This window comes from Seriola lalandi, unplaced genomic scaffold, assembly GCF_002814215.2.
Source record: "Seriola lalandi dorsalis isolate HSWRI2012SDOR001 ecotype SW California unplaced genomic scaffold, Sedor1 jcf7180002054130, whole genome shotgun sequence".
Lineage (NCBI taxonomy): Eukaryota > Metazoa > Chordata > Actinopteri > Carangiformes > Carangidae > Seriola > Seriola lalandi.
Window position 1 is genome coordinate 106,437 of NW_019524683.1, and position 12,449 is coordinate 118,885.

Genomic DNA, 12,449 nt, shown 5'->3' on the forward strand with positions numbered 1-12,449 from the left:
CACACACACACACACTTGAGAGAGAGAGACAGAGATCCCAAACTTTCCAAAGATGTGAAGGGTTTCACACTGAATTTTAAATAATTGTGTGTGAAGTGAAGTGATTTCATGAATCCAGCCCACCTGTACTTTGCTGTGTTTCTTGTCCTGTGTGTTCTTCATCACTTCCTCCTCCGTCTCTCTGTCATCCAGAGCGTCGTCCCCGCTGGCGTATCCCGAGGCCTTCATCAGACATCGCACTTTTAAAGCAATTACTCAATTTTTTTTTTTTTAATGTAAATGTCTTTACAATCTACACGACACCCATCTGATATGTAAGTGTGACATCTTTGCTCATAGCTCTCGGTAGGCAAGAGGATCAACAGAGTAACAGCTCATAACTTCTTTTCTTTTTTGCCAATCAAGGCTTTTGACCAGTAGGGGGCGCCGTTTGTTCACAAGCCCATTTTCATGTACAATTCTGTTATTTATACCATAGCTACTATTGTGTGTGTGTGTGTGTGTGTGTGTGTGTGTGTGCGCGCCTCACATAAGGATCATCATCTTCACACTGCTCCTCAGCTGCCCTGGGATCATCTTTTATCACCAGCTGCTGAATGGAGCCCTGTAGAGACGGAGAGACTGTTAACATGAGCTTTATAGAAATCCCGTCTTATAAACACTTTAACTGTGTTGCCTGAATCGTAATGACTCAGTTAACTGGGTCTCCAATGTTTCAAATTACTTCCAGGATGTAAACACTCTCATTTTAATCTTGGTGTTCCTGGGAAATGAGTCGGTGCACCTGTAAACACAGTGAGAGGCTGAGGGGCTTTACAATATAATCACTGGCGAACCAGGACTTTGAATTAATAAACACATTTAAGTGTTTTCTGAAGTGACTTACACTGATAATAAAATAATTGATATTCAGAACATTTTTATTTTTTTGATTTAACACATTTCCTACATTTCCCAAAATCCCAAAAATGAACTCACATGAACTCTGGACTCACAACAACATCCCCAAAACGTTGTATTTCATCATATGGAAATCCAACAATGGAATTGCATCAGTATGAGACACATTTAATATTTAATGTACTTTAATAACCTGTAAACTGCTCTGTAACTCAAACTGACTGCAGCGTAACAACTCTACTGTTTCGTATGGGAACGTGGAGAAAGATGTTCGCTCCACTCATTGGTCAACATTCACATTTACAGCAACCGCATACAAAACGCACACTGATTAAAAAGGGCCCCATACCATGAGTGCTCTCCTTTGAAGCCTCGAAACAACAAACACCCAAGGACACACACATGCACACACACACACACACACACACACACACACACAAAGCGACCCAGATATTTGCTGCTGAGCATGCACATATGCCGTGGCCATGCTTCAGACAGATAACCTGTTCAGAAAGTCAGGCAACACTGAACAAAGCGCACTGAAGTGGGCGTGACTGCATCCATTCGCCATGGCAACAACAAGTGACAAGCAGCTTAGATTGATCTTCTGCTTGTAGTTTAACCTCACTACACTATCACACTTTGCCACAAAGGCCCGAGTCCAGCCCTTGATCTGACCACAACTAAGCCTTGACCACATGTCAACACTGTTTACATCTCCGACTTCCTCATTTGCCTTTGACTCCCTCCCCCCATCCTCTCCTCCCTTGCCATGTGTCAACCTCTTCTCTCTTCCTTCTTCTCCCTCTCTATTCTTTCCTCCCTTCTTACTTCCTCTGTCTCTGATCTTCCTCCTCTGCGTTTTATCCGGCACAATCTGTAACAGAGCCAGCACAGGGTTTGACTAGAGGTGGTCATGACATCTCGACCCTGTTTCGACCTGGCTGTACACAGATCCGGACCGTGTGTTAGAGATGGAGAAGTCTTGGAAAGCCAGGATGAAGTATTTTTCTCTGAAATAATGTAATGTAATTACTTTCTATGTAAATTTAAATATCCAGTTAAAATAGTTGTTAATGTTTGGGGGTTTACAACTCTCATATCTCTCCATTAAATATGAAGCTAGAGCCATGAAACAGTTAGCATAGCTTAGCTTAGCTTAGCCTAGGAAGACTGGACACAAGGGGAACAGCTAGCCAAACATGCCAAATGCCACAAAAAGCTAAGTGTAAAATGTTTACTGGGAGATAGATGTGATTTGTTACCTTTACCACAGAGTATTACATTTTTTTATATTATTCTGTGTATTATTCTTATATCCGTACTGTAGATAGCTGGCACCTGAGCACCTGCAACCTCATGAATAAAACCTGTAACATGAAGAAAATGCTCAGATGCAGTTTTAGTTTTTTTCCTGGTGCCTTGGTAACAGGGACAACACCCAGGGAAGGCATTTTCATTTTGTGCTTTTTTCATACTCAACGACATTCAAATTACACAGAGAAGGAGCCAAATGGTTAATGGACAAACGGCTTCAGCAGACTGAACGTTTCCCTGATGTGATCCTCAGGCCGACAGCACAGACCAGAGGCACAACAAGGAGCAGGACTTATTCTTTCTGCAGCTTTGCAGGAAAAGCAAAACTCCTCGTCCTCGTCCTCGTCCTCGTCCTCCACGAGATACAAACACATCCACAGATACGAATGTTATTCACTCACCACAAACTTGTCGAGCCCTGTGCTTCCTGCATTAGCTACAAAGATGCCTGAGTTGTGAGAAAAAGTGAGTCTTTCAGGCCTCCGGTGGAAAGTAGCCCTCTCTGCCTCTCCACAGTCCATGTAGAGACGCACCTCATCGTGCTCCACCACCACCTGTCAGGCAGAGCAAAACACCCTTTAAAAAGAAATACATTTTATCTGTATTGCTAGGAAATTTACCTTAAAAGAAGTGTTTTAATAGAGAGTTTAACTTGGCAAAATTGAAGAAGAATGGTCCTTTTTTTTTAACAAATCAGGAGATGGAATTACACACGTTTAAACAGCACATAGTTGATTTGCATTTTATACTAGTGAAATCATCTTGCTGCACTTGCAAATTGTTTTTATTAATAAAATGTTTTATTTTTTTAGGATTTTAAGACCCACCGTAAACCGCGTCCACTGGTCCGTCATATCAGGGACACTGAAGGCTGCAGCTTTGTGGCTGTGGGAGGCCTGCTGTCCGTCAGTGTAGTACAATAAGATGCTCTGGAGGCCCCCGCGGACTGGCGTGAGGGCCAAACCCAGCTCCACCACCTTCTGTTGGGAATCTGTGATGGCAAAGAGTATGCCTCCTCTTGGGCTGGCTGGACGCACCTGGAATAAGGACATGGTATGGAAGACATCGAAGGTCACAAAAACTCCCTGCTTCAGTACAGTAGTGCTCACGTGAATAAATACATTAATATACAATAATCCACAGAAGTTCCAGTATAAATAGAGACAATACAATCCTTTCTGTGTTTATTTTAACAAGCAAAAAGTTGTCTTGCTTTATCATAAGACTTCCACCAGGTGGCGCCCCAGAGAGGCACCGGCCCACAAGCTGTTCTACAGCACAATAAACCCCTGTAACATACTTGGCAATGACTTGATAGTAGATAAGCACTATTGTCTCTAGGCCGCTTTTTTCAAAGCCATGGTGACCCCCTTTAAAAACCTTAATTAAAGCATGAAGGAGGTTTAAAAGGTTGAAGAGTTCAACTCTCTAGCTTTACCGTGACAATGATGGCAAAGTCCTTGTAGAAGGACCCTGGCACGAAGGTCTTGGTGAGCCGGCCGATGTTGGCTTCAGGCCCGAAGTTGAAGGCTGGAAAACCCTCGTAGCCAGGAGTGAAAGAGACCGAGGGAGGGAGGGGTACGCCAATTAACTCGGTCAGGTCCAGATGACCTCCCGAGCCTCGATCTGACAGAGACACAGAGAGAAGACAATGTTCGAATGTGTAAATCTAAACAACAGGTGGAGCCGAGCTGAAAAAGATTTCCCTTGACATGTGTTTTTGATGCTAAGTATTTGCACTTATGTGACTTTTTACTTTGCTCCGACTATACTGCAGGTGTACCTTACTTCAGAGGTGCACAGTAGGTGTCATGGCAGATGTGTGAATCCCGATTCAAACTTTCTTCCCTTGTTAGCTACCTGTGTGTTGCTGGTTCATTCACCACATTAGAGGAAGAGAGGTACCTCTGAATCATCCTGACATGCCTTTAATTGGACTTGATTTGATCCTGACTCTGCCTGCGCCTCACTGCTCTGCCTTGCATGGACATAATCCTCCGAAACAGACAGACACACACAATAGCTGGTAATTAGAGTATTTAGTGTGTATGTGATGAGATGGCTTCACATTCCCTTGATTCCCCCCACTAAGGAGCCTATCTCCCGTAGAGACAAACTCTCACCTCAGCATTCCAGCCAGGCTCACCCCTGATACCTATATCTCTGTCATGCACACACACACACATAGACACACACACACACACACACACAGATAGAGATGTATTTGCATATACTTGCACTCGCATCAAACACAAATCTCACCCACATGAACACACACAAACTCCCAGACCAGAAGGGCCGACATTTGGGGGTCTCTAATTCGTCAGCCTGACCAACTGGAAACATACCTGATTAGAGGGTTCAGTGTGTAAGTGTCTGAATGTGTGTGTGTGTGTGTGTGTGTGTGTGTGTGTGGAGGCGTGCTTCTGTGCACCACTCAAACTGCTCTAAGTGGACTTCTTTACATTCACACATTTATTGTTGCAGACCCAGGTGGTGAGGTGAACGTTCAAGATGTGCACATACACACCACAAACACACACACACACACACACACACACACACACACACACATACCACCAACACAGACCAAAGACCTCACACCTCCAATCCAGATGTGCAGTCATTAGTACTCTGTAATGAGGGAAATGGGCAACCGCTGGTCTGAGAGAACTGAAGTGACCTCCAGCATGTTAACTAGTGGCCACTGTAGAGGTTTAACTTTTCATTTCTGCCCTGTGAGACATACATTTGAAAATAAAGGCCAGTCTTACTGCTTGAATCTGGTCTGACTTGGCAGCAGAGACCTGGTGGTGATCACCAATCATAGCTTGGACGGCAGCCATTTCAAGATACAGACTATGCTCACACTGTTGCTGCTGTGAAGAGTTCTCAGGGTCCAAGTTGGCCCAAAAAGGAAGGAAAAAACAGGGGTCAAATGGTCAAATAAAGGGGTTTGTGAGAAAGGATGGAAAACTAAAAATGTCTCAGCACAGTTTTGGAGAGTCAGTCTTGTGTTATATAAAACAATTTGCTAATCCTATTTCCCTTCTTTATCAAAGTTAATTTTAACAATTTGTTGAGAAAAAAAAAAGTCTCATCAACAGTGCCCTACAAGGCAGTGGGAAAACTGTAGACAAGCTTCAAAAAGGTATAAGGTTCACAGGCTGAATGGGTAGATAGATGAAAAGGATATAATGCCTTTACTTTCTTGACTATTGACAAAGATTATTTAAGGTCTAAGCTATGCTAGTTATCTTTTTGCAGTAGTGGGTCTTTAGCTGTTTCTGTGTTTTATATGACCAGTGTAACCCCCTGGCTTATTTTGTTCATTAACCCTAGGATATTATCCTTTATTTTCCATTTGTATAGTTATGCAATATTCTATAATAATAGTATGTTATAGTATATAATATATATAGTATATAGTTTAAATGTATGTAACCAATTACATGGGGAGTAGTGTAAATTTCCACGACATTGAATGTAACATAAAAAGTTTGTTTGTAAGGTAACCCAATCCGTTTATTTTATTCTCACATACTACAGCGGTATGTTGTATCGTACCTTCCTATTGGTCAGCTATAAAGCAACGTCAAGTTCCTTGGTTACTGATTGGCCAGGGGGCGGGAGAACAGCAAGCACGGGTGTGTGAGAGCAGTTGATCAGATGTAGCTGCGTCATCGCAGCTCGGCAAGAGAGCGGAGAAGAAAAGATAACCGTTGAGTGTGTAAACGAGGTGTTATCGTTGTCAATGTGCTTTACATAGTGTACGAAGCTCAGTGAGTTAAAGTCAGTGACATTTTGATCAACTACCGCGTTTTCAGCGTTTCGAAATAAGTGTGTGTTTCGTCTGAGTTACGAGCACGCTAAGCTAGCGCAGCGCTAAGCTAGCGCAGCGCTAACCGCTCGCTAGCACCTCGGTGGATCCCATCAGCCCGACGACGAGCGAGAGGAGACCAGATAGCGCACTGGGTGACCAGGTAAAACCCAGCTGCACCTCTGGCTACGAGGGAGGAGAGTCCTTCTTCATCCACGGTCAAGGATCGGGCGCCATCTTTAATGTGGGCCAACGGACACCAGCCACAGGCCTGCATTGAAAGGTTTAATTTTATTTCACTGCTTGCTTTTTGTGTGTTTTTCATAGTGTGGGCCCACAAATATTGAATGTATTGTTTGAACTTTTTAAGGTTTATTATGTAGTTAAAGGTACATAAGAACTCCTAAAAGAGCAAAATAGAAGCTAAATGAGTTAAAGAGTAATTAAAGAGTGTTTTTATGTACTTTAACTCATGGTTTTCTGTTTAGTAACGGTATTAACTTGAATTTCAGTCTATAATTCCCGACAGAGGGGAGAGGGTGAACAATTTGACTGTTTATCTGTTTGCTTTTACTCAGATCTTCCTATACAAGTTGCTCTAATTTCGGTTTAATAAATTCTTTTAATTTCATGACTGAGATGGTTTAATATGAATTGTTATAGATAAGGTGAAAGGTAAAGAGGGATAAGGGCACACTAAAAGTGAGATCACAGATAATGTTATAGTCTTTACTCTTTCACACAGTAAACATATTGCACAGGTAGTATCACCGTTAAGAGGAAGGTAACAAGCCTAGGAGCTGTTCATAAGACCAGTGAGTAGAACAGCGTTACACCAGATTCAACAACTACCTTGTTTATGTAAGATAAAAAATAAACAGAATTTCTTTACCAAGTTAAAAGTTGTGAATTGATATGTTTCAATTATAGGAAACAACTAGTGGGAAAAGTAGCACTAAATTTAGCATGTGATCCGATCGCAAGTGGACAGCTCTCAGTTCGTCAGTTCACACCTGGCTTTAAAATGCGTCTCCACATGCGTCTTGATTGACCACTTGTGATCGGATCTCAGTTCCTTCTCTATAATGAATACCAATAAACAGGTATGCGTTGTTGATTTCGACAATTGACAAATTGGTTTGTTGTGTGTGTGTGTGTGTGTGTGTGTGTGTGTGTGTGTGTGTGTGTGCAAAGCGGCAACCTCCAAGGCTGAAAGACTCCCATGTGAAAATGCCCAACTTTACAGCAGAAATAAACATGTTTACAGCCCGGTACAAAACGCTTTTGGTCTCCATGACTAATTTCCTCCTTCATGTGAAACTGTATGGGCGATGAATTTTTATATAACTAACTTGTTTAAATTTTATTAAGACTTAAAGTTCTGCATTATTGAGGGTGTACCACTTTGATTGACAGACAGGTGAGCATATGCCTGCACTGAAGTCTCAGCTCGATACGCATCCCTCCTTTTTTGCCCATCTTTGGATTAACCAGGAGTTTGATGGGAGTTAGGTACTGCCAAGATGGCGACGGCGGAACGGCCCACTCTGAGCTTCAAAACCGCTTTTCAGAAACCTGTTCTTGACATCACAGAGGCTACGTCCATCTTTATTTATGGTCTATAGTGTGTGTGTGTGTGTGTGTGTGAGAGCGAGCGAGGGAGAGACAGGGAGTGGTGCATGGAAAGGTTATTTGCATATAAAGGGGAGAAGTTAGATCCGATTACAAGTGGTCAATGAGACGCATGTGGAGACGCATTTTAAAGTCAGGTGTGAACTGACGAAGTGAGAGCTGTCCACTTGTGATCGGATCAGTGAAGATGCATGTTAATACTAGTGAACATGTGCAATAAACACATTGCAAAAGATGCAATGAATTGTTTTACACGAGCGTAGTGTGCTTACTTTAATATAATAGTGAACTGTTATAAACAAGCTAAAAGGGAAACTTTGTGTGTGTAGACTGCAGCTTAATTTGCCACAATAAAATTAAAGCTAGTCTGAGACAGCAGCAAAGATACCTGCAGCAGAAATAGATACAAACACGGGTTACAATGCGCAATTATAAGTGAGTCCAACATTAAAAATGTATGAAGTTAAAACTACAAAGGCATTTTGGGAAAAATGTAGTTGAAGTAAACGACAAAGATAATATACTTCAGTCACACTGGGCATTGTCTTTGTAAAATCTTGAAAACATATGTGTAAAACAGAAGCACACAGAGACCTGGTGGTGATTAATATTACTCATGTAATTAAGAAATAATGCAACATTGCAGATGGTGGTTAAGTAAATGTAGCTTAATGCTCATAACTTAGTTTTTTCCACTGGCAAGGACACACACACACACACACACACACAGGGCCTGCAGACAAATCCTATTCATGATCATGTGATAGGGATTTAATACATACAACATAATTCATGCTGACATCAAATGAGATTATAAACTCATATCTCACACCTCCAGACCTACATTTATTAATTGGTCCACTGATTCAATGTTGCCATGACGGTTAGTAAATCCTTCATTCATATAAGCTGGTGAGTTACTCAGGTCCCAGTTAGACTTCAGGTTTATCAAACAGTAAATCAGCGATGACGTCGGTTTCATTCATTCTTTTCTTCGAGTCAAACAGTCTGCCATTCATCTGATCACTCCTTCATGTTGCATCATATTATTCCACCCTAACTCCTTACTGCTGAACCTAATCCTCATCATGCTGGCCACATGAACGCTTGATCATCTTGTGGAGACTTCTAAAACCAATTTTAACAACCCCCTCAGCGTTGCCATGTACAACCTTTTAAATCCACCTTGACCCTGGAATGCCACACAAAAGCATCCTGCTCCTTTGTCCTCCACATTTCTCAGACATTAACAAATGTGGCTCAGAGCAAATCCAAGTACTACCTGCATACTACGCAAACAAAAACCAGAGCTTCTGTCCTGCTTCATCAGACATTGGGACATGATTGGAGTAAGTTCAAGATATAAGATTTGATTTAAAGATCAGCGAGTGTAGGTAAGGGACTGAACCACTGACCTATCAATTTGACATACTGAAACAATGGTTAGGTTAGTGAGTGTGGTGGATCTGTTGAACTCACTAAAAACAGGATCGTAGAGAGTAAAAGTTACAGTATCAACAACTCTGCAGACTCCCTTTTAATGTCTTTCAGCTCAGTTTTGATTTTTACTTCCTGTGCTTAATGCTCTGGTTCACTGGCCAAACTCTTATCAGCTTTGTTTCCTGTAGCAACAGGCTGCTGTTTTCAATTAAAACACTCTGATAAACTAATGTTAATGAATACCTGTATCTACTAGAAGTATATCTCTTCATCTACAAGTTCCCCATAGTAACTTTATGAGGTAGAAAAAAAGCCAATGTTGTGTTTACAACTTGTTTCTGCTGCCCTCAGGTGGCCAAAACATTTTTTAGGGGTATTTTATTTAATTGTTACAGAATGGTCTTATTCAGTAAGTTATTCTGTTGTTCAAGTTAGAAAAGTCATTACATCAGAGAGCGTCACTTTTAGGTTGCTTGCATCCTGTGATCAGGACATATAACTGTCACTGTCACTAGTGGTTACTTTTATAACCACTATGTAAATTTAACCTCTTCTTTAATTTCTGTTACTAAATCTGAAGAAATTGACACCAACCCTGATTGAGACTTTTTATGCTAATGAGATATCAACACCTCTGTAACACTCACCGGTCTTCCAGTGTTTCAGTGGTTTGTATTGGGACCTGGTTTTGCCACCTCCACCTGGATTGTCCTCTGGAGGTAACGTCCCGGGTTCAGCAGTGCTATGGCCTGAGATTAACACTCCATGGGTGGGTGTAGGGGCCAGAACAGACCCCTCTATCTGAGTGCTACCCTCCACAGTTTCCTCCGTCACCCCATTCTCCTCTCCCGCCAGCTCTGTTGTCACTGGGATGTCAGAAGGGCCCGGGGAGGTGATGGATGGAGAGTTGATGGAGGGAGGAACAGAAGGAGAAGAAGAGTCGGATGTGGTCTTAGGGTTTGCCCAGAATAAACTCCACCACTGGGCTTGTACAGGACAGGAGAGGAGGAAGAGGAGAACAAGAGAGAGGCGAAGGGCCCCCATCCTCTATCTGTGTCTCACGGCTGTGTCCAAGCACACACTGATGCACGCTTAACAATCCTGTTAACTGTGGCCACGGAGTACTGCACGTGTGCAACAGGCATGTAGCCAAGACAGGTAGCACGCAGCACTACTTGCACATGCACAATCCTATAGATGTGTAGAAGTAACACTCAGTACTTTAGGAGATCCAGTGTCACAAAAAATTATCAAGGGATGACTTTTCAGCCTCTTACTGTCCTCTGTGGTGTTCCCTCAAATTTCTTTTTTTCCTCTCCTCTCTCTCCTCTCTCTCTCTCTCGTTATGTCCTCGCTTTCTCTGTCCGTCTCTGTCTTTTGCTGTTTCTAACTCCCCAACATCTCTCTTTTTTACCTTCCCTCTCCTCCCCCCTGTGTAATTACTGACTCCCCCCTCCTCTGCCACTCTACAACACAGCCAACTTGGTTTTCTCTCCCCTCTTCACTCAGACAGGCAGATTAGAGAGTTAGTTAGTTCACTACTCCTCCCTCCTCCTCCTCCTCCTCTCCTCTCTCTCCTCCCATTTGTGTTCTGTGGATCAAACTTGTGGTCTCTATCGTCACACTATGTCAACAGCCTGTCAAGCTTACGAACACACTGCTTAACTATTATTGATTTATTAATTAAAAGGTGCATCATTCAAAATGCTGCAGTTGCAAACATTTTTGTTGTCAATCATCCCCCCGTCTCCTTTTGCTGTTGCTATGCAGCGTTCACCAGCTAATACAACAGAAATGAAAAACTTGCATCTAAAAGATCATATATGTCTCTACTAATAATGAAGTATCCAACAAAATACTAAGAGCAGAGAGGTTTCTTTATACAGACATGGAGGCGAAGCATTCCTCCCTGGTCTCCTATGGGACAATTACACAAATACTTCTTCAGCTAACTGGTAAATTCAAACCTTGAAAGTTGGTACTGCAGTGCACAAGCGTGGACTGGAGGTTGGAGACTGAAGTGCAATCATGCTTTCCCAATTGACTTACTGCTACTATTAATATAGATAGGTGTAACTGAACCAAAGGGAGAAAACATAATGGACAGAAATGAATTTACTGCCCTTTAATCCAACTTCATATCTTACTTATCTCTATTTACATACATAACAGGGGTAGGAAGAAGACCGATCTTCTTAATCTATAAATGTTTGACTTGATATTGGTCAGTTGAGATGGTCAGATGATGCATCAGAAATGTCATAACAGATGACATTCTTTGGGCACCTGACTAAAAAAATGACAAACGGTTCAATGGAAACATTTCTCTGTGCTGCAGCTCACTGGTCAGGGTGAGAGGCCCCATGTTGATGATGACAAAGAGATGCCTGTTCTGCTGTGTTGTGCTTCTCTAAATGTTTGGTGAGGTCCAGGATGAGGGCTGAAGTCCTGCTGAGGATGGGGCGTCGCGTGGAGATGTTTGTTCAGGCTCATACTTTAGCGTCAGAGATTAGAAGTTTGGTGCACTTTGTTTTTGGGGTTGCATGGATCTCAGTTTTCAAACCTAGAGAAAGTGCAGGTTACTACATTAACGATGGCTCAGTTCTATTCAAGGAGCAAGAACAAGAAAAATATAAGAATATGTTTCAAAAATAAAAATATTTTTACTTTAGTATTAATAAAACTGTCATGGTTGCTCCTATAACAAACCTACAGAGAATTATCATCCAAGTCTCCAACAACTGCAGCTCTCGCACAATTATCAGCTTCTTTTATCTCATTGTTTTGTGGCCTAGATATTTACTGTATGGTATTACTTGCTTCCATTAAAAGTTTGTAGTTTGTAGTACACATTTTAAGAAAATAATGTATTAAAGGGGCTGTTTGTAAGTTTTTTTTGCTGCCGAATGTGCACTTTCTTGCCAGGAGGGTCCTCTGAGCAGCTCTACATCTTCAGGGCAGATTCGAGGCTGCAGTGAGCTATCAGAAACTGACTATATGGGCTAGCTGGTTAGCATGCTAACTTCAGTAGAAGAAAAGATGTGACGGATTCAAGAGTTAACATTGGTCTTTGTTTCCACCTCTGGAGACAGCTGTTGGTGAGTAAAGGAATGAAGTTTGATCCTGAGCTTGCAATGTTTTCCTAATGCTAACGTTAGCTATGTAGCAACAGCAAAACTTACAAATAGCTCCTTTGAACTACCTGGAGGAGGTTGGGTAGCTTTCACAGCATCAAAATGAAACTTGCCTTTTCAAAGATCTTGTAGCAACATAAAACAGCCACAGAGATGCAATCACAGCATATCACACAGTTAATATATATATCACACCGTTCACACTG

General features: G+C 42.0%; 1 protein-coding gene across 1 annotated transcript in view; it reads right to left on the reverse strand.

Moving 5' to 3' along the window:
* The window catches only part of col15a1b (collagen, type XV, alpha 1b), a 26,866-nt gene extending 16,295 nt beyond the window's left edge, over positions 1-10,571 (reverse strand). Inside the window, exons 1-6 of the mRNA XM_087173227.1 lie at positions 9,757-10,571; positions 3,656-3,843; positions 3,045-3,254; positions 2,619-2,771; positions 530-604; positions 124-222 (exon numbers count right to left, since the gene is read on the reverse strand). Coding sequence (XP_087029353.1) covers positions 124-222; positions 530-604; positions 2,619-2,771; positions 3,045-3,254; positions 3,656-3,843; positions 9,757-10,153 — 1,122 coding nt within the window. The 5' untranslated portion in view covers positions 10,154-10,571. The remainder of the gene's footprint in view (positions 1-123; positions 223-529; positions 605-2,618; positions 2,772-3,044; positions 3,255-3,655; positions 3,844-9,756) is intronic.
* Between the last annotated feature and the right edge of the window lie 1,878 nt (positions 10,572-12,449).